The 19,513-nt window shown below is 38.4% G+C and overlaps 4 protein-coding genes across 4 annotated transcripts; all 4 read right to left on the bottom strand.

The window, feature by feature from the left end:
- Positions 1–234: 234 nt before the first annotated feature.
- On the bottom strand, positions 235–2,166 carry LOC144656558 (melanocortin receptor 5-like). Its single transcript, XM_078516779.1, has one exon. The coding sequence runs from the start codon at positions 1,601–1,603 to the stop codon at positions 560–562; it is 1,044 nt and encodes a 347-aa protein (XP_078372905.1). The 5' UTR covers positions 1,604–2,166; the 3' UTR covers positions 235–559.
- A 4,315-nt stretch (positions 2,167–6,481) lies between these two features.
- On the bottom strand, positions 6,482–8,658 carry LOC144656750 (adenosine receptor A2b-like). Its single transcript, XM_078516985.1, has one exon. It carries the CDS (start codon positions 8,598–8,600, stop codon positions 7,632–7,634), a length of 969 nt encoding a protein of 322 aa, XP_078373111.1. The 5' UTR covers positions 8,601–8,658; the 3' UTR covers positions 6,482–7,631.
- A 4,233-nt stretch (positions 8,659–12,891) lies between these two features.
- On the bottom strand, positions 12,892–15,457 carry LOC144658038 (QRFP-like peptide receptor). Its single transcript, XM_078518365.1, has 4 exons — positions 15,313–15,457; positions 14,457–14,727; positions 13,522–13,776; positions 12,892–13,236 (listed from the first exon to the last, which is right to left on the bottom strand). The coding sequence occupies exons 1-4, from the start codon at positions 15,423–15,425 to the stop codon at positions 12,892–12,894; spliced, it is 984 nt and encodes a 327-aa protein (XP_078374491.1). The 5' UTR covers positions 15,426–15,457.
- A 1,988-nt stretch (positions 15,458–17,445) lies between these two features.
- Positions 17,446–19,513, bottom strand: LOC144658037 (uncharacterized). Its single transcript, XM_078518364.1, has 4 exons — positions 19,177–19,513; positions 18,382–18,630; positions 18,101–18,226; positions 17,446–17,837 (listed from the first exon to the last, which is right to left on the bottom strand). The coding sequence occupies exons 1-4, from the start codon at positions 19,511–19,513 to the stop codon at positions 17,590–17,592; spliced, it is 960 nt and encodes a 319-aa protein (XP_078374490.1). The 3' UTR covers positions 17,446–17,589.

Here is a 19,513-nt window from a genome sequence, read left to right as displayed (position 1 = left end):
TGGTTGAATTAGTCATCTCTGGTCATACCTCAATAGGTCAGTGAAAGTTGTTCCCTGTTTAGAGGGGCCTGAAGGGAGTAAAATGGGGTAAAATGAGAATTAGGATTTGGGCAAATTTTCATTGAGAAAATGAGATTTGGATCACTGGGACTGGGAATCACAAACAAAAATCATTAGAACTGCGACTGAGTTTGGTGGAAATTAAGGGAAAACAATAAGGCTGGGAAATGGGATTTGGGCAAAATTTGTTTAGATAGCTGTGAGACACCAGCATCCAGTTAACATACAAAAATAAATAAATAATTAAATAAATAAACTTTCCAAATTGCTATTCAGTACTTGATATGTTAATAATAATTGGCACTAGGAACGTATAGCGTCAACAACTAAGCTCTCTCACATTGACGTTTCTTTTTTAATGTATTTGATAAACACACCCAACAAGGCTTGGGCATGCAAATTGATCTGAAACGCAAGGTGGAAGTTCTACATAAACCACTGAAACACATAAACCAGAAGAAAAAAAAAACTAGCTATAAACAAATTCCGCTAATTGTTTTCATTCATTAAATCTTGTTAATCCGATTAATCTATTTTCGTGCTTCATTTCATTGTTTGGAAAAGCGGATAAAACACTCGTACTCGTTTTCTGCGTCGTCAAGTCATAAACACGGGTCCGTGAACACTTCGGAGTCGATATAGGCAGACATTTGCGGCCAACACCAACAAATGCCTCGCGGAAGTTCTTCATCCTTGAACCATAGATGAGGAAGTTCATGGCGGAGTTGGACAGAGCCAGGGTCCTCATCCACATGTAGGCAACTCCATGTTTCTTGATTAGTGTTTTTCCGGGTCCATAAAGCATGAGCACTAGTGGAAGCCAACAAGCAATGAAAACAATAATCACAATCGCCAGTGTGAAGGTAACACGGATTTCAATGCCGGATTGACTGGCATCGCTAGAAGAGCGAGCTCTGAGCTGGTTTCTTTGCTTTCGATGTCTGACCAGAGATATCACTATCAATGAGTAAGACAGGAACACAGTACCAAAGCTGAGGGCAAACATCGCCATTGCAAAATAATATTTTGGGAAGCTCGCTGGAACAACGGCACTCAAAATGGGAACCGCAATCGGATATCCCCAAGACGTTATAAGCAAGGCCTTTAATCCACGGTTCTCCATGATGTATCTGTGGTGTAGTGGAAAGACAACTGCGATGAAACGATCAACACTGATGGCCGCCATGTGCGTGACTGAGGCAGAACACGAAAGCATTGATAAAATTATGTATGCGAGTTCCAAGTTAATTGCACAATCGCTGAAGAAAGTTCTCATGCCCAAGATTGCTACAACAAGGGGCTCACACGCCATGGTGACGATCAAATCAGCGATAGCCAAGCTGAACAAAAGGTAGTTTGATGATCGGCGAAGACGAGGATTTGTTACAACTGCCACACAAACCAGTAAGTTGCCAAGTGTTCCTAACACACCCACGAGAGCATTTGCCGTGATCAGAACAACGCCGTGAGCTACGGGAAGCGAACAATCTTTTCCTGAGATGTTAGATGTTTCATTACTCGTGTTTCCCAGTGAGTAATTCATGATAAAGGACGGATAAGCAACAAGGTACTGCAAAAAATCCAGTAAATTGTGCTCAGTTACAATGTCTGTACGGGTATCAAGAAGCAAAACACGAAGCTGGTCAAAGTACCGTAAATAATTTCACCGAAGCAGGAGTGCATCATTGCGTGCTAACCCCCTACACAGTGAAACTGTTAACGATAAAAGTTTACAACTTTTAACTAATATCTGCTCCCATCATTTTGCAGTCCAACTAATATCTTGACAAAAGACAGTGCTGATAACAATTTTTTTGAACATCGGCATGTAATTATAAAATCTATTATCATGATTAACTATAAAATGAACTGGAAAAAAGAACAATTAATAAATTGCAGTGTACAAGTTGTAGTCTTGCCTTCTCTAAGCTTGGAATACGTTTCTTTCCAACCGATCGTTTAAATTCGTAAAGCCATTATAGGGATGAAACAATATTTAAACTGACATTAGCAGTAGGAAGTGGCCCTTCATGTCATAAAAATCTTGGCGGAAGATCAGAAAGTGATATTTTGCTTGTACTGTGATGCTTGCAAATAAATTAACGCTTTGTTTTTTTCTCTTCTGTGTCATTGTATGAGGCTGAACATTTTCCTATTCGCCATCAAAAGTTTAGACTGTACAATTTAATTTCTCTTCGATTCATATACTCATTTTTACTAGTTAACGAATTTGAACTTAACACACTACATGAAAAATTACTCCCTGTATGTAATACGAGAAAATGAAGAGAACCAACTAAGTAAAAAAAGCAGGCTATGAATGGAAAGGGCAACTTAAAACAGCAAGGGGGGAGCATTCCTATGAAAATTACGGTGTTGCAATTTATCGGTTTTGTTCCGTTTAGCGTGCTAAAACCTTTTATGACCACCGTTACAATTATTGTGGTACCTTCTAGGCAGTAGTGTAGCAGCTTTGGTAAAGTTTGTAATTCAACTGGCCCTTTGGTGTAGCAGTCGCTTTTGTTGTTGCACGGGACTCGGGGCATGGTAACGTTCCTGCTGTTTGTTTTTTTTGTTGTTGTTGTTGTTCTCTCGAAGGATAGCAAGCCGTTCATGTGCACTTATGTCCAGAAATGCACAAAACATCGAAAATTGCGGATTTGACAAAATTTTGCCTTGGGTTTTGGCGAGAGCTCATGTAAGCCCACCATGTGGACATATTTGACAGTTTTGACAATGTTGGCAAAATATCGTCAAATTCGCACATTTGACAGTTTTGACAAATTTGGCTACTGAATTTCGTTTTAAAAATTCGTTTAACTTATAAAAATAAGCTCATCTCTTATACATGCCTGCCATGCTGACGGATTTGACGGATTTGACGAATTTGGCCAAATTTCATCAAATTTGTCTAACTGCCACACTTATGAAATAAGCTCACCCAGTGCATAACCTGCTTCGTTGACAAATTGACGAATGTGGCGTCAGATTGATTGCAAGGCTCGTACAATGGCATTAGAGCAAAATTTATTGCGTGGTCCCCTGCATCCAAAATGTTGATGTCAATTACCTCAATTTATGCGGGCTTGCCACGTAGACGGATTTGACAAATGTGACGAGTATGGCGAAATTTCGTCAACTTTGAACTGCCACTCCTATGAAAATTAGCTCGATTAATTTAGATGCCAGCTAAGTTGACAGATTTGACAATTTTGAGGGATGGGACAAATGTGGCAAAATTTCGTCAAATTTGTCAAACCGCCAAAATTATGTAAATTACATCAGCTCATACAGGCCTGCCATGTTGACAGATTTGACGAATTTAACTAATATGATGAATTTGGCAATATTTTATAAAATTTACCAGACTGAAAGCGTATGTCCCGAATATTCTCTGTAAGGGTTTGACTTGGCTGACTGTTATTTTCAGCTGTGTGTGAAGGAAGCTTTCTGTGGCCTGAATGGAAAACTAATACAGATATGTTTGTAACAGAACTTACATCATACTCCATTCACTCGCATATTTCTCATCATTAGACCGCGGTTTGCATTCTACCATACATATCTTGAAAATTTAAAACAATGACTTCCATAAATTATATGAAAGCAGAGACTCAATCTCCGTGCAATGTTTAATTTTAATTTTTGCTGAAATTCAAATCAGTTGATTGATTTTCCTCTCCAACATAAAGAAGGATAATTCATTTTTTGCTCGTTCTTTAGACATGAGTCAGAATAAAAACAAATTAGAGAAGGTAAGCTAAAGTACATACATGTCGGCCTCGAAATTGGCGAATGTGATCTGATGCCTCGAATTTGGAGAATATGATTTTTTCCTCAAAATCAAATTCATGTCGGTCTTTGGAGAAATTTCGAAAAATCCCTGGGAACGAGGTTGCCATTTTCCGCGTTGCATGCATTTCTGGACGTGACTCTTCGTGTCATACCTTGCAAGAGCTGCTACCCGACCCTTTTAAGCCATAAAATAAATGTCAGTGTCAGTAAATTTCCCCTTTTACAATTAGTAACTCCTAGGGGTGAAAATGAATTGAGCCACGCCCACAACGCGAGGTTCTAGAGCCTATTAGGTTTTTATTTCAAAATTCCCGACGAAGGCTCCCCCTCCCCAAGGGCTTAAGAGTCACCCCCGGAAAACAGCATTGACAGTCAATACCAATCTTATGTTATAAGCGTAAAATAATTCTACTTACATGTTCAGGCTTGTATAAGAGATTAAGTATTGATAATAGTACGTTTGTGACAGGATTGTAAAGCCGTAGCTCCCTTGCTTTGAAAATTTTACAGACGTTTCGATATCGTGTCGCCGCACATCTCAATAAGTGATCAAGCAATCCGCGTGCAAAACCAAACATCATGCACAGATTAAAGTTGTTTTTAACAATTTTAAACTCGTAGTTTATAGAATGTCAATGCATTGTTTAATAAGGAGCTAGAAGACGATGGAAATAACTTTTGAGGTTTTAAGCTTGGACAGAAGCTGCTGTTTTCCTTTATTAAGGTCTTATTGCCTGAGCGGGTCATAAACAAGTTATTTTTATAATTTATTATAATTAAAAATTAAGTGTTATTTTTTTCAAATTACGGTGGGCACAAAGTGACCCTAAAACGCTCACCTTCATTCATCTTTTTCGTTTTTGATACTGGCTACCTGAAATTTTGCATAAATATAGAACTCGTCATTCTGAAAAATCGTATGTTTTTTGTTTTTCGAATTTCGAATTTTTTGGCGGGAAAATGACGTCACAAAGTTGACGCCAATTTTTTTTTTAATTCATGTGGAACATTTTATGACAGTTTCTGAAAGAATTCGAACTTGTCACAAAGATCCTAAAATTGAAAAAAATTCTGAAATACGTCAATCCAAACCAAAGTTATGGTGCATTGAAGTTTGAGTTTTCCGCTATTTTGAGCTATTTTTAGTAACAAAATGGCGGGAAATTCAAACTTCAATTAGCGATAACTTTTGATTAGATTGACATATCTCAGAATTTTTTTTCAGTTTCAAGATCTTTGCGACAAGTTCTTTCAGAAACTGTCAAAAAATGTTCCATACTAATTAAAAAAAAATTTGGCGCCAACTTTGTGACGTCATTTTCCCGCCAAAAAATTCGAAATTCGAAAAACAAAAAACATACGATTTTTCAGAATGACGAGTTCCATATTTATACAAAATTTCAGGTAACCAGTATCAAAAACGAAAAAGATGAATGAAGGTGAGCGTTTTTGGGTCACTTTGTGCCCACCGTGAATTGACATATCAGTTACACGGTTGGTATTAATAGACGTTTGTGATATGATAACGAGGGTCTTTTAACGAGGTTCAATATTACAGAGAATTCCTGGATCGCCTGTCTAAAATGACTAAAATGTATCGAGAAATTTAAATTAAAACTCGTTTAAAGAATGTCAATGCATTATAGAGGATTTAGCTGACTATAGAAACTGAATGACGCTTGTAAGCTTTGACAGAAGCTGCTGTTTTTCGTTTCTGAGGTCTCATTTTCTGAGCGAGTCGTAAACAAGTTATTTTTATAATCTACTATACAAAAATAAAAAAAAGTGTTGCTCCTCAAAATGACATATCAGTCACGGTTGTTATAAATAAACGATTATGATAAGATAACGAGACTCTTTTAACAAGGTGTAATATTGCTGCAGAGATTTCCTGAACCGCGTTGTTAAAATGCGATGAGAAATTAAATTTAAAATTCGTTTATAGAATGTTAATGTTAAATGATAAATGTAATATTAAGAAGCTAGCTAAGTACAGAAATAACGAGCCTTGTAAGCTTGGACATGAGCTGCGGTTGTTTTCTTTATTAAGGTCTCACTGCCTGACCAAGTCGTAAACGAGTTATTTTTATAATCTGTCATAATTAAAATTAAGTGCTGTTCCTCAAATAAAGTCACACGGTTGGTAAAAATGGACGATTGCGTTAAGATTACTCGGCTCTTTTAACGATGCACAATATTTCAGAGGTTTCCTAGACCGCCTGGTTAAAATGCATTAAGAAATTTAGTTTAAAACTCGATTACAAAGTACGGTATAAGTACGCTTTTGCTTGGATTGAGCTGTTGTTTTACTTTATTGAGTTCTCATTTCCTGAGCGAGTCGCTAACAAGTTATTTTTATAGTGCACTATACAAAAATTAAGAAAAGTGTTGCTCCTCGAAATGACATATCAGTTACATTGTTGGTATAAATAGACGATTGTGATAAGATAACGAGGGTCTTTTGACTAGGTACAATATTATTATCGAGGTCTCACTGCCTGAACGAGTCGTCAATTAGTTATTTTTATAATCTGCTATACTGTAAATATTAAGTTTGGTTTTTATTTATTTATTTATTTATTTTAGTTCCTCAAATTGACATATCGGTTGCACGGTTGGTATTAATAGACGTTTGTAATAGGAAAGACAGGGCTTCTTTAGCAATGACAATATTATAGAGGATTCCTGGACCTCCTGGTTAAAACGTGTGTAAAAAAATATTAAACATTTTCATTTTCATTATCTTATCATCAGTTTTAATACATTTTCAAGCAGATAGGTTACAATAGCTGGTATGAGCAAAGTTGTAAACTGAAAAATGGTATTGATGAGCAACGGAAAATTTTTTTATGTTCAACATGAAAAAAATTGATTGTCTCCTTAATTTATTCATCTGTAAGTCCTTATTAGGTTTTCCAGCTCTGTGTCTTCGCAATGCATTTTTGGGGAAAGTTAACAAATCTAACTCCAGAGACATGTAGTGATTTTACAAATCATATATTTTCCACCAAAACAGCATAATGTTCTTGCGGTACCTTAAGGTAAGGATTTTTTAAGGCCTGTGAGAATTTGCAATACTACTTACTGTGAGAATTTGCAATACTACTTTGCTCCCTTTGCGCTTATTTAATAGGCTGATAGGCTGATGATAAATTCCATACCTACAGTCGCCTATGTGGGGACTTCATGCCCAGAATTTTATCCAGTATCCCTTTTAAGTCAACTAACATAATTTTATTGAAATTCTGTCCATAAAATTAACAGCCCTCCTACAGCATGGCGAACGCAAAAACCCTCTTCGCAGGTAGTTCCGAAAAGTCTTATCTTTGCGTTAATTTGAACTACCTTTTATGATCACGGCCTAGTCTTTACTCAAAGCTATCTAAAGTTTAGAATCATCCGCATAGCGTTATTCACCGTGACACTTTGAAACAAAAGATACGGTATAGATGCTGCCAAAAATAAAAGGAAAAACCTGACACATCTATGATTGCCTAACTACTATGATGTGATATTCCCGTTTTGGTAACGGTAATTTCTTTATTTGTCGTTCTCTAAGTAGCATATTTTACAGCACCCGCCTATTGAAAGCCGTCTTACTTATAGTAGTGTCTTTTAGTGTTTTCAGTTTTTAATTTTCTTGTGTCAGCTTTAAAAACGCCGTGCTTCGTATTGCTAATCGATATTCGGCACTCGTCCAAAGCGGGCGGTGTTCTTATTAGTTTCTTGGTGTTTGGAGCTGCGGATAAAACAATAGCACTCGTTTTTGATACTGATTACTTCTCCGTGGTCAAGTTATAAACACGAGCCCGCGAACATTTTGGAGACAAAACAACAAGAATCTTTCGGCCAATCACAGCGAACGCCTCACGAAAGTTCTTCATCCTGGAGCCGTAGATAAGAAAGTTCATGGCGGAATTCGACAGAGCCAGGGTCCTCATCCACATGTACGGGATTGCATCTACTCGTACCATTACCATCGGCATCCCGGTTACAAACATGGTGGCAACTAGTGGAACCCAACAGGCAGTGAAAACAACAATAACAATCGCAAGTGTGAGAGCAACGCGAAGTTCAACGTGTAGCTGACAATCATTACCAGAAGAGTGACTTCTGAGATGTTTTGTTTGTCTGCGATGTTTAAGCAGAGAAATCACAATAAGTAAGTAGGAGAGGAAAATAATAGAATAGCTGACGACGAAAAATGCAAACAAACCCTTGGATAAACTCGATGAAATAACAAATCTGAAAATGGGAACTACAGTCGGTAATGCCCAAGATGTTACCAGCATTGCCTTTAATACACGGTTCTCCATAAGGCGTTTGTGGTGTAAAGGATACACAACAGCGATAAAACGATCAACACTGATGGCCACCAAGTGTGTTACTGAGGTAATAGACGAATACGTGGTTAAAATTAAGTATGGGAGCACCAAGTCTGTTGCACAGTCATTAAAAAACGTTCTTTTGCAGAGGATTACTAAAAAGAGTGGCTCACACACTACGGTGACAATCAAATCAGCGATAGCCAAGCTGAACAGAAGGTAGTTCGATGGTCGGCGAAGACGAAGATTTGTAACAACTGCCACGCAAATCAGTACGTTGCCAAAAGTTCCTAGCACGGCCACCAAAGCATTCGTTATGATCTGAGCAACGCCATGAGCTACTGGACGAGAACAGTCCGCTGTAAGGTAGGAGTTCGAGTTACTTGTGCTGCTGGTCGTGTTTTCCAGTGAGTAATTCATGGCACGAGGAGATAAACAAGGCAGGCGCACGAAGTTTTACACAGTTACGTAACAACAGTCGCATTGGAATCGGCTATTTTAAGCTCTCCCCTAGTGAGCGAGATTTAAGCTTAATACTGTAACCAATATCTGTTCTTATCATTATGCGCAACTAATATCTTCAGGATTGTAGACATTCTAGTTAAATGTCTGCTTTGAGTGGGTATATTTCTTGTTTTTATCTTTATACTGATGACGCTGCGATTGCTCCAGCACACTCTTTGTCCTATATTTCTTTATATTGTCTGCTTGGCTATTTTTGCGTTTGTTCTATTATTGGTATTCAAAGACCAATAGAGCGCTGCCTTCCGTATATATAAATGATAAAAAAGCTATTTTCAAAATCTGTAATCTATAATTCATTACAGAGATAGCATATCTGGTGACATGCTTGGTATTAATATACGGTGTATATTGAAAAGTCGGGCGCTCTTCCTTTTTAGTATAAATCTACTAGCGTTCTATCACGAATGCTGTTCTCTGATTGGCTACGCTACTCACTTTCTATTCTGTTGTAGAAGGTGAGTAGCGAAACAGCGTGCGGTTGTCATCAGTCAACAGAATGGTCGCCGCTTTTTCGCTTTTAAATTGACCGTAAAGAAGGACTTGGATTATTAACTATTCCAGGCGATGTTGGAGAAGATAAAGACTGTACCGAAATATGTAGTGAAGATTTTACACGGTAAGAAAAGCAATTAATATTCATTTACGCTTTTAAAAGCAGGCGAATCTATAATTTTATAACATCCAGAGATGCGTTTCACCGAGACATTTTGTGGAAACACAGTTTCATCGTCCCATCGAGGAGCAGCAAAAGAAAGGCTAAACAGATTCGACCTGCAAGTTTTTTTATGCATCAATAAGACTTAAATAAAACAACAAAATTGAAAGCGAATTCAAGGTTGCGGGCGACTCGTTCAACTTATCGTTCACGTTTCCTACATTTAAAACTCATTGACTTCCAAAGGGTCTTTGTAAGTCAGTCTATCTTTAAATTGTCATTTTACAATAAAATTCGGCTTTTAGTTCAATTTCGAGCAAACGACGGATTAAATAAATCGTGAATGAAATGCAAAGGCGCACACAGAAGCTAAACAGTGCAATGTGGTTTCTTCTTTGCGAAAAACTCGCTTAACTTTTTTTTAATCTTTTACGTTTTCGAATTTTAAAAAAACTTGACTTCTAAGGGCCCTTGTACGTCAGTACATCTTTCAATCGTAATTTTACAATAAAAAACTTGGCTTTTCCTTCAGTTTCGGGGATATAACGGTTTCAATAAATCGTGAATGAAATGCAAACGCGCACACAGAAGCCAATGCAATGTGGTGCAGTTGTCAATTATCCGCGTGTTGTGTGACTTATTTACATCATTATTCAATAAAAACGAGAGCCTGTCTTGTTGTTAAGTTTTGAACGTCTAGTAGATTTATACTAAAACAATTAGATTATTCGCTCTCGATTTCTATGTGTGATAGTTGATTCGGGCTTCGCGCTCATCAACTATCACACGATAGAAATCGAGAGCGAATAATCTAATTGTTAAATATATTACAGAGGGTATCCGATATATCTTGTCGCTTCCCGCTGACACATATGGGTTGCAAACGGCTCCTGACCTAATGTCTCACATGTACGACACAGCGTGTCAAATTTTCTTATTCATTTGGGAAAGCAAGTACGTCTTGATGACGCATTCCGGAGTCCTGGATCCTACTGAATCCCCATACCAGTGATCGTCTCGATTTTGTTAAAGAAATAATCGTGCCATGATCATGACGTGCAATATTTTTTGATAAGATGTTAAAATTGATATTCTGATTTGCCTAAAGCGGAACCTGCGCCCCCGACTGAATTTTTCGTAGCTACCTGATTGCTACTTATTTTCGCATGACTTTATTTTCACCAAATATATTTTCGCGAAATATGCCCGTCCCATTTTCTCGAGTTAAGATAACGCAAAAATATGTAACAAAAGGTATATATTATGCATCAATTATTATTTTGTTATTTAGAAAAACAGCCGGAAGTGTATGTTCTACACTTATTATTCCGTTGATGCAACTTTATAATACACAATACTAATTACAAAAGGTACTACAAATGAATACGTATTTACAAAATGCTATTTAAAAAAAAAAAATTACAAAAAGGGTCAAGGCCGTAACTAGCAAGAGGCAAGACGAGGCACTTGCATCGTCTAGAATTTAATCCAAAATTTAAATCAAAATATGTTTTGTTGGGAAAATAATCCAAAGTTAAACAATATTTATTTTTTCTCAAGAAATCTCTTATAAAATGTTAAGAAGACAATTTTAAAAAGGGCTTCTAGATTTCAAAATTTTCTGAAGAGCATGCCGGCAGAACTCCCCTCGTCTGTGGAAAAAGTCTGGTTACGTCCCTGGTGGACATGATGTTTTTATGTCTGCTTCGAATAAAGATTATTCTATAAACTGATCATGTAAATTTAAGGAAAAAATCAATCAATATCTACCGAGTTAAAGTAATGTATCGCTGGCAAAACTTCAAGAAATGGTATTCATCTTGTAATGTGCATTTGCGTTTTGCAAATGGACATCCCGTGTTTTGACCTTCATGCTGCTGACGTTACGAGTGCTCAGCCTATTCTTTTCATCTCCAGAGCTCTCAATTTCCTTTTTTGTCGTTTGGCTACTTTTTCCGTTTTTTTTTCTTTTCTTTAATTGACGTTCAAAGACCCACAGAGCGCTGTCTTCATAAAAAAGTTGTTTTTAAAATCTATATTCTATATAATTAAATCAGGGGTCTGCTAAATATTGTTTCTCAAAACCGCAAATCTGGTGACATGCTTAGTTTTGATATACGTTCTCGAGAAGCCTAAGCTCTCTTCCCTTTTACAATATACAATTCCCGATATATTATTGCGTCGCTTCTTGCTTACACATCTAAAGAATGATCCATCCGTGTACTAACGAGTTTCAACATATCGTGACCTGAATGCCCGGGGGGGGGGGGTACTCCCTATAATGGCCTATACGGGGAGGCTCCGCCCGAAAGGGGTACCTTTTTCAGGCTTCAGGTATACAAAAGGGTAGGGATTTCACGAGTTTAGGTATATGAAAGGGTATGGAAATCTGTCATTTAGGTTTTTAAAAGGGCCTTTTATTAAAATATTTCGAACAGACGCAATTTATGCCTGTATTATTTTAAATAATTAAGCGCTACATGAAAATGACAAGAAAAATTAAAGTCCTGTTTTAAGTCCACGCCACGTCTTTTAGGTATATGAAAGGGATACCTTTTTTCAGTTAAAGGTATACGAAAGGGGTACAATTTCTGTCAAAATGGTATATAAAAGGGTAAGGGGTTAGAACTCGGGGCGGAGCCTCCCCGTATAAAATATTTTTGAGTACCCCCCCCCCCCCCGGGCCTGAATGTCCCACACGACACAGCGTATCCTGTCTTTTCTTAGCCAGTCGGGAAAGCAAGTATCTGCCGAAGATGCATTCCGGTGTCTTGGATTTGACTGAACCCGCAGTGTTCGTCTCAATTTGCTAACCAAATCGTGCCGTGATGACTTGACAACTTTTTTTAGTAGTACTTTTCAGCCGGCTTGCATTATTTTTTGTTTAGATTTTTTTTGTAAAACACTTTATTTTAAACAAATCACAGCGAGGCAGCGTGCTTTATAAGTTCACGCACAACCAGTCGACCTTATCGCCTGATGAAGACTAGCAGTGTGCAGTCGAAACGTCGCGATTTCCATCACACGTGACTACGTCGTGAGACAAACGAAAAAAAGAAATACTTTATTACTAAGCTTATTGTTATAAATATAATATTTAGCAAATAGAAGGACATAGTTAAGCTTTTTTAACATCATCTGGGATAAAACGGAGTCAGGTTCATTTGATAATTTCCCAAAGAGTAATTCAATTGTGTTAAGTAAGTAGGAGGTGTCATTTTCCTTATTAAACTACTAAATACTTAAGAGAAAATTTTTTTTGCCCATCGACAATGGATGAATGAGTGGCTTATCGAGTCAGACTCAGAATTTTTGTTTAGATAATAAATCCGATTTGACTAATACGGAACCTGCGCTTCCCGACTGGATCTTTCGTAGCTATTATGCATTAATTCCTTTTTATTTTTTATATTACAAAGACAAAAAACCGGAAGTGTTTGTACTACAGTTATGTAAAATGCTTTTTTTTCATACAGCTACTAATGCGTCATAATATTTCTATGAAAGTGTTTGGTATCAGGGTAAAAGACACTATCCCATGCACCCTCCTGCAGTGCGGGTCACGTGAGAGGTGTTGCAGGGTAGCTCGACGCTGCATATTTCGCCTGATGAATGCACTCTGGATGCACGGAAGCAGCATAACATTCCTTTGATCTTCTCCCTGTACCGTTCATTTATCATACAATAAACAAAAGGGTTTACAGCGGAATTAAACATAAACAGGGTGTCGGAAATGGCGTATGAGGCGGACCCAAACATGTCGATGTCATAGTAGCTTAAGATGTAGGTTAATAAGCCACCAATCCAACAGACTCCAAATATGGCACTGACAGTGATCACACTCAATGTGACCCGTTTCCGTACTTTTAAAACTCCCTGAAAATACAAGGAACAAAGAGTAAGTTCAGGATTTGCCATTAGCGCCCAACACAGTTTGCTCAAAACACCGGCGGGGGAGAGGGGGGAATGGTTCCCATTAAGTAAATAGGATCACGGACGTTACCAATTTGTGCACACTGGTGAATAGAGACAATGTTGTAAGTGTCTTCTCAACGAAAACTTAAACTAACTATATAAAAACTCTAAACATGCTGATCTCACACTCTCGCTAATATCCTACTATCAAGACGTTATTACCTTTAACATTCTTATTTGTCCTACCTTTTGTCGTAAGGCGAGTTCATGGCCATCGTTACGCTTAAACCACAACATGTGTACCACTCTGGAGTATAAGCCAGTCATCACAATCAGAGGAATAATAGCCAACAGTACAAGCCAAGCTGTGTCGTATGCTCCGCCCATCCAACTCTCAGGCCAGTCCCATTTGCAATCGCCAATTGATTTGTGGAATGTTGAAACCAGGAACAGTGGCATGTTTAAAGCCACTGAAAAGATCCAACAGCAAGGAAGAATTATCTGAAATGGGTGTATTTTGTGTCAGAATTAAGTTTGACGTCAATTTATATTGCGCTAGAAGTTTTTAAAAAATGGTTTTTGGGGTAGACAATGTAACGTAACGGATTCTCTTTTGTCAAGTGAAAGCAGCAGTCGCAGCAGTAGTAGCGGCAGCGGCAGCGGCAGCGGCAGCGGCAGCGGCAGCGGCAGGGGGCGGGCGCGGCAGCGGCAGCGGCAGCGGCAGCGGCAGCGGCAGGGAGGGGAAGTGACAGTGGCAGCGGAAGTGACAGTGGCAGTGGTAGTGGTAGTGGTAGGAGTAGTGGAAGTGGAAGTGGAAGTGACAGTGACAGTGACAGTGGCAGTGGTAGTGGTAGTGGTAGTGGTAGTGGTAGTGGTAGTGGTAGTGGTAGTGGTAGTGGTAGTGGTAGTGGTAGTGGTAGTATAGTAGATGGAGCAGGAGAAACAGTTGTAGGAGAAGGAGCTCGAGTACCAGCAGTCGTGGAGCAGTAGCATAAAAGCTGTAATCAAAGCAATTCACGGAGCAGATGGACAGACACTATAGAATTAGGAGTAGTAGCGGCAGTTGAGAAGTAGAAGGTCCAATTATTTGTGCGATAAAACAAAATACATGGCGTCATGTATTACTTTAAATAAAGGATCTTGAAAGCGTCCTCATTGCTGTTCCCTTCCCGCTCACTAACCTTGACTTTTCGCTTGGTAAGTTTTCCTTTGCTACCAAGAGGGCACATGACCGTGTAGTATCGTTCAACGGCGATAGCAACCAGAGTGACAGACGAGGAAGCCGCCCCCAGCCATGCAACGTTTCCGGCTGTCACAAATGTGCTTAATTCTGAACCAGTGGCACCTTCTGGGTGGGTGAAGGTTTTATTGAAAATGTGATTCGGTGTTACAAACACCGCAAACGTGATGTCTGATATGGCTAGGTTCACAAGTAGATAATCGATTGAAGTCCTGTGAAATTAATGTTAAGATTATGTCAATAGTAATATGATCAAGTCTACCAATATACTGACGCTTTTATTAGTGCTGATAAGAGCAGCTGTAGAGGAGTCAAAACTGTTACTACTCTGAGAAAATATGAAATGTAACACGAGCGTGGAACAAAGAAGAAATCCTGTGTTCAAGTCAAGTCGCGAGCACCAAGAAATATGGATGGTGGACAAGCGCCAATTGAAAATACATCAGCATATAGTGAGTCTCCAGAAACAACCTTTGATCCAGTTGTGGGAGAGCCAAAAGCTGATCACATGAACACGTTGAATTTTCATTCAAAACCCCACTATATATGAGGAATGACTATACTGTGAAGCCTTGCGTCCGCTTTTGGAATAAAGGACTATGTGAGTGTTTTTTGACAACAATGTTAACAAACTTTTTGATTGAAATTAACTTTTGATTTTCTTTTACTAAGTTTCTTTGGGAGAAATTTTATGATGGTCATAGTGGTAATCACAGGGTTGGATCTCGTTTAAAATATCTTGTTGTTCGTTTCACCATTTAAAAAGCTGTCTTAACAGTACAACATACTCAGCATACCTCATATCTCGATTTCTCCTTATGACGATGATAACGAGGCAGTTACCAATAATGTCCGCAATTATGAGGGTGGTGAGTATTGTTGTCACGGCAACGTCAGCTGACTCTGACATGACTGAAGGCTGTCAGTGTAAGTCACATGACCCAACTAATAAACAAAACAAATAATATATAGTTAATAAACAAATGACTTTTAAAAGCTAGAAGCACAAATGGACATAAGTTTTACACCGTTTCTCTTACCGCCCCTCTTTGCATGTTTTCTCAAGGATCCCCATCACATTTCCAACTGTTTCCTTTAAGAATTTGTCTGACGTTTCGAGTTTCGAAATAGCCTCATCTAAAGAGAGCTTTTGTGCCTTTTGGTGCTTTAAATGGATAGAAAACGCTTTGTAGAGAAGTCCCAAATGTCTTAAGAACTCTACAGTTCCTTCTATTGTTGTGATTAATTTGACAGTGCCAGCTTGCGCGTCAGTTACAAAAATGTTTTTGTCGCACTCAACACAAATGCCCATAGGCTGAGAAAAGCAGGCACTCTCGGCTTTACCGTTGGAATTTTCTTCGCTTCCTGTTCCAGCAATAACAGTAACCTCTTCACTTGGGATCTTTACCTTCTTCTCCACTCTTTCCTGCCTTGGGCTTATAACGTACACTGACGGGCATCGCCACATTGTTATCGGTAGTGGAAAGATAAGAAATATTTGCTTCTGATACAATGTTTGCCTTCAGAAACTCGGGTTTGGGCATTGGATTTGAGTTGACAAATCGAATGTCAGCTCTATCTTTTAGACCAACATTGATCTGCTGCTTCTCGTCATACTGTATGGCCGGTTTCAAAGCAGTACCATCATTCTCCATAGCAACGCCATACACTTTTAGGATTGTTGATGCAATCAACGGCTTCACATCAAGTGCGTCTTCTGACAGCTGGAGAAATGACTCAAGCCAAGGTTTTACTACGCCAGACTTGGTTGTATAGCCAGAAGAGCGCTTACTTCTCGTTGTCCTTGATGGCCCACCAAGATTTGGTTTGGCGCATTCTGGACTTAGTTCACCTCCTTTACCACATCCGTACCACATTGGTCCCCGGACAAAGTTAACAGTTCTTTCGCCTCCAAGAAATTTGATGGAATTAAAAAATTGTACTACTTCTTCATCAAATTCATGGTTTGGATCAATCATAGCGTGTGTCACTGAATCCAGATACTTGTAAAGTATTTTGTCTTTAGGTATTCTACCACTTTGTATTAAATCGTTCAGTCTGACGCATACCTCGTCCGCTTTCGCAAACGAGATTGGGAATATAGCGTACTCTGGGTCGATGTCACTATCCGTGAGCTGTTCATTATGGTCGGAATCGGTGCTGTAGCTTTGCTCTGAAGCGGTAGGGCAGTCGCTTCCTCTTTCAGGCTCGTTCTCTGATGCAATTTCCCTATCACTATCAAACTGCACATCTCCAAAGTCAATTTCAGAAGCTTCAGCTATTTTGTCTTGAAACCTGTAGATTACAATGCGGCTAAAATCACTACACGATCATAGCAATTCGAAAGGCTATGTATCTTTAATGGTTGTAATCATGTGCCTTTTGTGTATTCTTTACATAATTAAGCCAAACGTAATTACAAATAAGACAAATAACGTTATATAATAATTTATACATTTATATAGCGCTAAAAACTATAAATATTCTAAAGCGCTGTTTACTATATGTAAAAATAATATAAAAATATAAAAATTAGAATGAACCTACATACAAATCAAACTAGAAACAGTGTGATTGAAAAGTTAAAACGCTTAAACGCGAAATGCTTTCTTAAAAAGGAAAGTCTTCAATTGACTTTTAAAAGTCTCCACTGATGACGCTTTGCGAATGTCAACAGGAAGCTCATTCCACAGGGAGGGGCCTGCCTTGGCAAAGGCTCTATCCCCAAAAGTTTTCAGCATTGTCTTAGGGACAACTAGCATATCATGGCCATCGGAACGCAGGTTGTACCGACCAACAGGCTTGGCCTTCAAAAGGCCAGAGATGTAAGGAGGAGCTTTCGCATGAAGGGCCTTGTACACCATATACATGTATTAAAAAACATTACAATTATCAAAACATAACAAAATATACATTCCTCCAAAAAAGACACGATGTTATTCGCTAACGAAGTGAAAACATGCTTGTGCACAAAAACGTTTCAATAAAACTCGCCTCAGAAGTAAATATAGTCATTTGCTCCGCGTGAGCTAGCATTCAAAACCTGGGAAGGTCTTTAAATAATTCTTACGCGTCTATATCTTGGTCTCTATCACTGTCATCGCTGCCATCCTTAGTCTCCGTAGACATTTCTTTGGGTACATTGGCGGACGATGCAGTGCTTCCTTCAGATTGCTTCTCCACTTTATCGTCTTTATCAGGTTTTTGCTGCACTTTTTAAGGAAAGCATCCATGTTTTTTTGCATTCCAGCTGTTGTTGCACTGTTCTTCTTTGCATTTGTGTCCTGAATTTGGCGGTTTTGGCATGCACTGTCATAGTGTTCTGTTGGGCGACAAGACATAACGTATTATAAATTTACAATTTAGTAACCAAAAATAAGCACGTTTAATGTTCATTGTCTGTTCATTAGAAGAACGTTTGATTTAATGCTTCAATATAGAAGATTTAACATTATTTAAACGTGTTGTATAAGCTTTTGCTGCTGTTGTGAAGTCAGTTTATTTCCTGTCAGCAAGGTATTTTAAATATGTTTTCTTACTTTAGTATCAGGTGTTATGACCTGTTGTACTACATTAGTCACTCACTTTTCTTGAAATACTGTGCTTTTGCTTGTGGCGTCCTGTCCGTGGGGACAATTTTTAACTTGTCACAACGTCCACATCTGATGGTAAATTCGTTGATTGCTTTGCTGTTGGACATACTCTCAAGTGCTACAAAAAAATGCATTGAATTGCGCCAGTAAGCAAGGAATCAATATTTTTTTATATTATTATTATTATTATTATTATTATTATTATTATTATTATTATTATTATTATTATTATTATATTATTATTATTACTATTATTACTTAAAACGCACATACCTAAATTCAGGTCTTCCAACATTTTCAACTGCCTTTCATTCCGAGCCACAGTTTCGCCCAACTTCAAACGTTTCACAAGCTTGTCATCTTCTAATTTTGTTGCTGATCTTTTTCTTCCACCTCCCTGTTGTCGTTTTCTCTGTTGTTGTTCTGAAGTCTGACTTGAACTGGCACCACTGTCGGCCGCGAGGGTTATCTTAATTACTGGGGAATCCTTCGCAAAAACTACTTCCCTTTTGAGAACATTGACTAAAAGGAAAGTCACAAAACATAACATTAGCCACATGCATGGCACGAAAAAGGAAGGAAATACTATGAAGTGTGATGTCCTTCATAATATACTTCACTTATCTGCTATTTAAAAACCTAGCTAAACTCACAAATAAACTCTTGTAATCTTTTGCCTTGTCTTGTCTTGTTTTATTTGTTTGTTTTGGTTGACTATGGAAATCAGTTGAACTTTTTCCAGATTCCCAGTTTCTGTATGTCATTAAATGCCGTGAACATTTAAACGAAAACATTTTGCGGAGGCATTGCGAGAAAAAAAAGTCTGTATCTCTTGTAAAAGCCGTACGAAAGCCTGTTTATTACATACACATTAAAGGGGGGTGTTGTGTGAAGACTAATGCGCTACGAAAGTTAAGATACATGTAATAAGTTTTATCACTCTCTTTAAACTAAATTACATTAAAGACCATGTGAGTAAGGTCAGTTGTAATAGGATATACCCAGCTGCATCAATCAAGCATGTGGGGACAGCCAGATATAGTTACAAATGTTAGCAACAATACCCACCTTGTAAAACTGACGATTCTCCGAATAGCGGTCTTTCTACGTCCCACTGTGCCTGCGTGTTTATAGAAAAGGCTTTGGTTCCTTCAGGGGTCTTTGCCAGCCGAAAAAGTTTAACTTCTATTGAAGAACCGACACCACGTTTCTCGGCCTCGGTCTTCAGGCCCGCATAGTCGACTATATGTTTTTTAAGCGCTTCCAAAGAGAAATGCGCCTCGGTCAGTGGTATCCTGACTCGTTCTTTCCCTCCGAGGAAACCCAGTGATCCTGCAGATTTGGGATCCACGTAGAAAACGGCGCCTTCTATAACAGAAATTTGTTTGACGCCCACGACCTCCAT

Source organism: Oculina patagonica, chromosome 6 (assembly GCF_052425735.1).
Source record: "Oculina patagonica isolate OP01 chromosome 6, crgOcupat, whole genome shotgun sequence".
NCBI lineage: Eukaryota > Metazoa > Cnidaria > Anthozoa > Scleractinia > Oculinidae > Oculina > Oculina patagonica.
The sequence above is the reverse complement of the archived record's forward strand: the minus strand, read 5'-3'. Positions and strand labels throughout refer to the sequence as shown.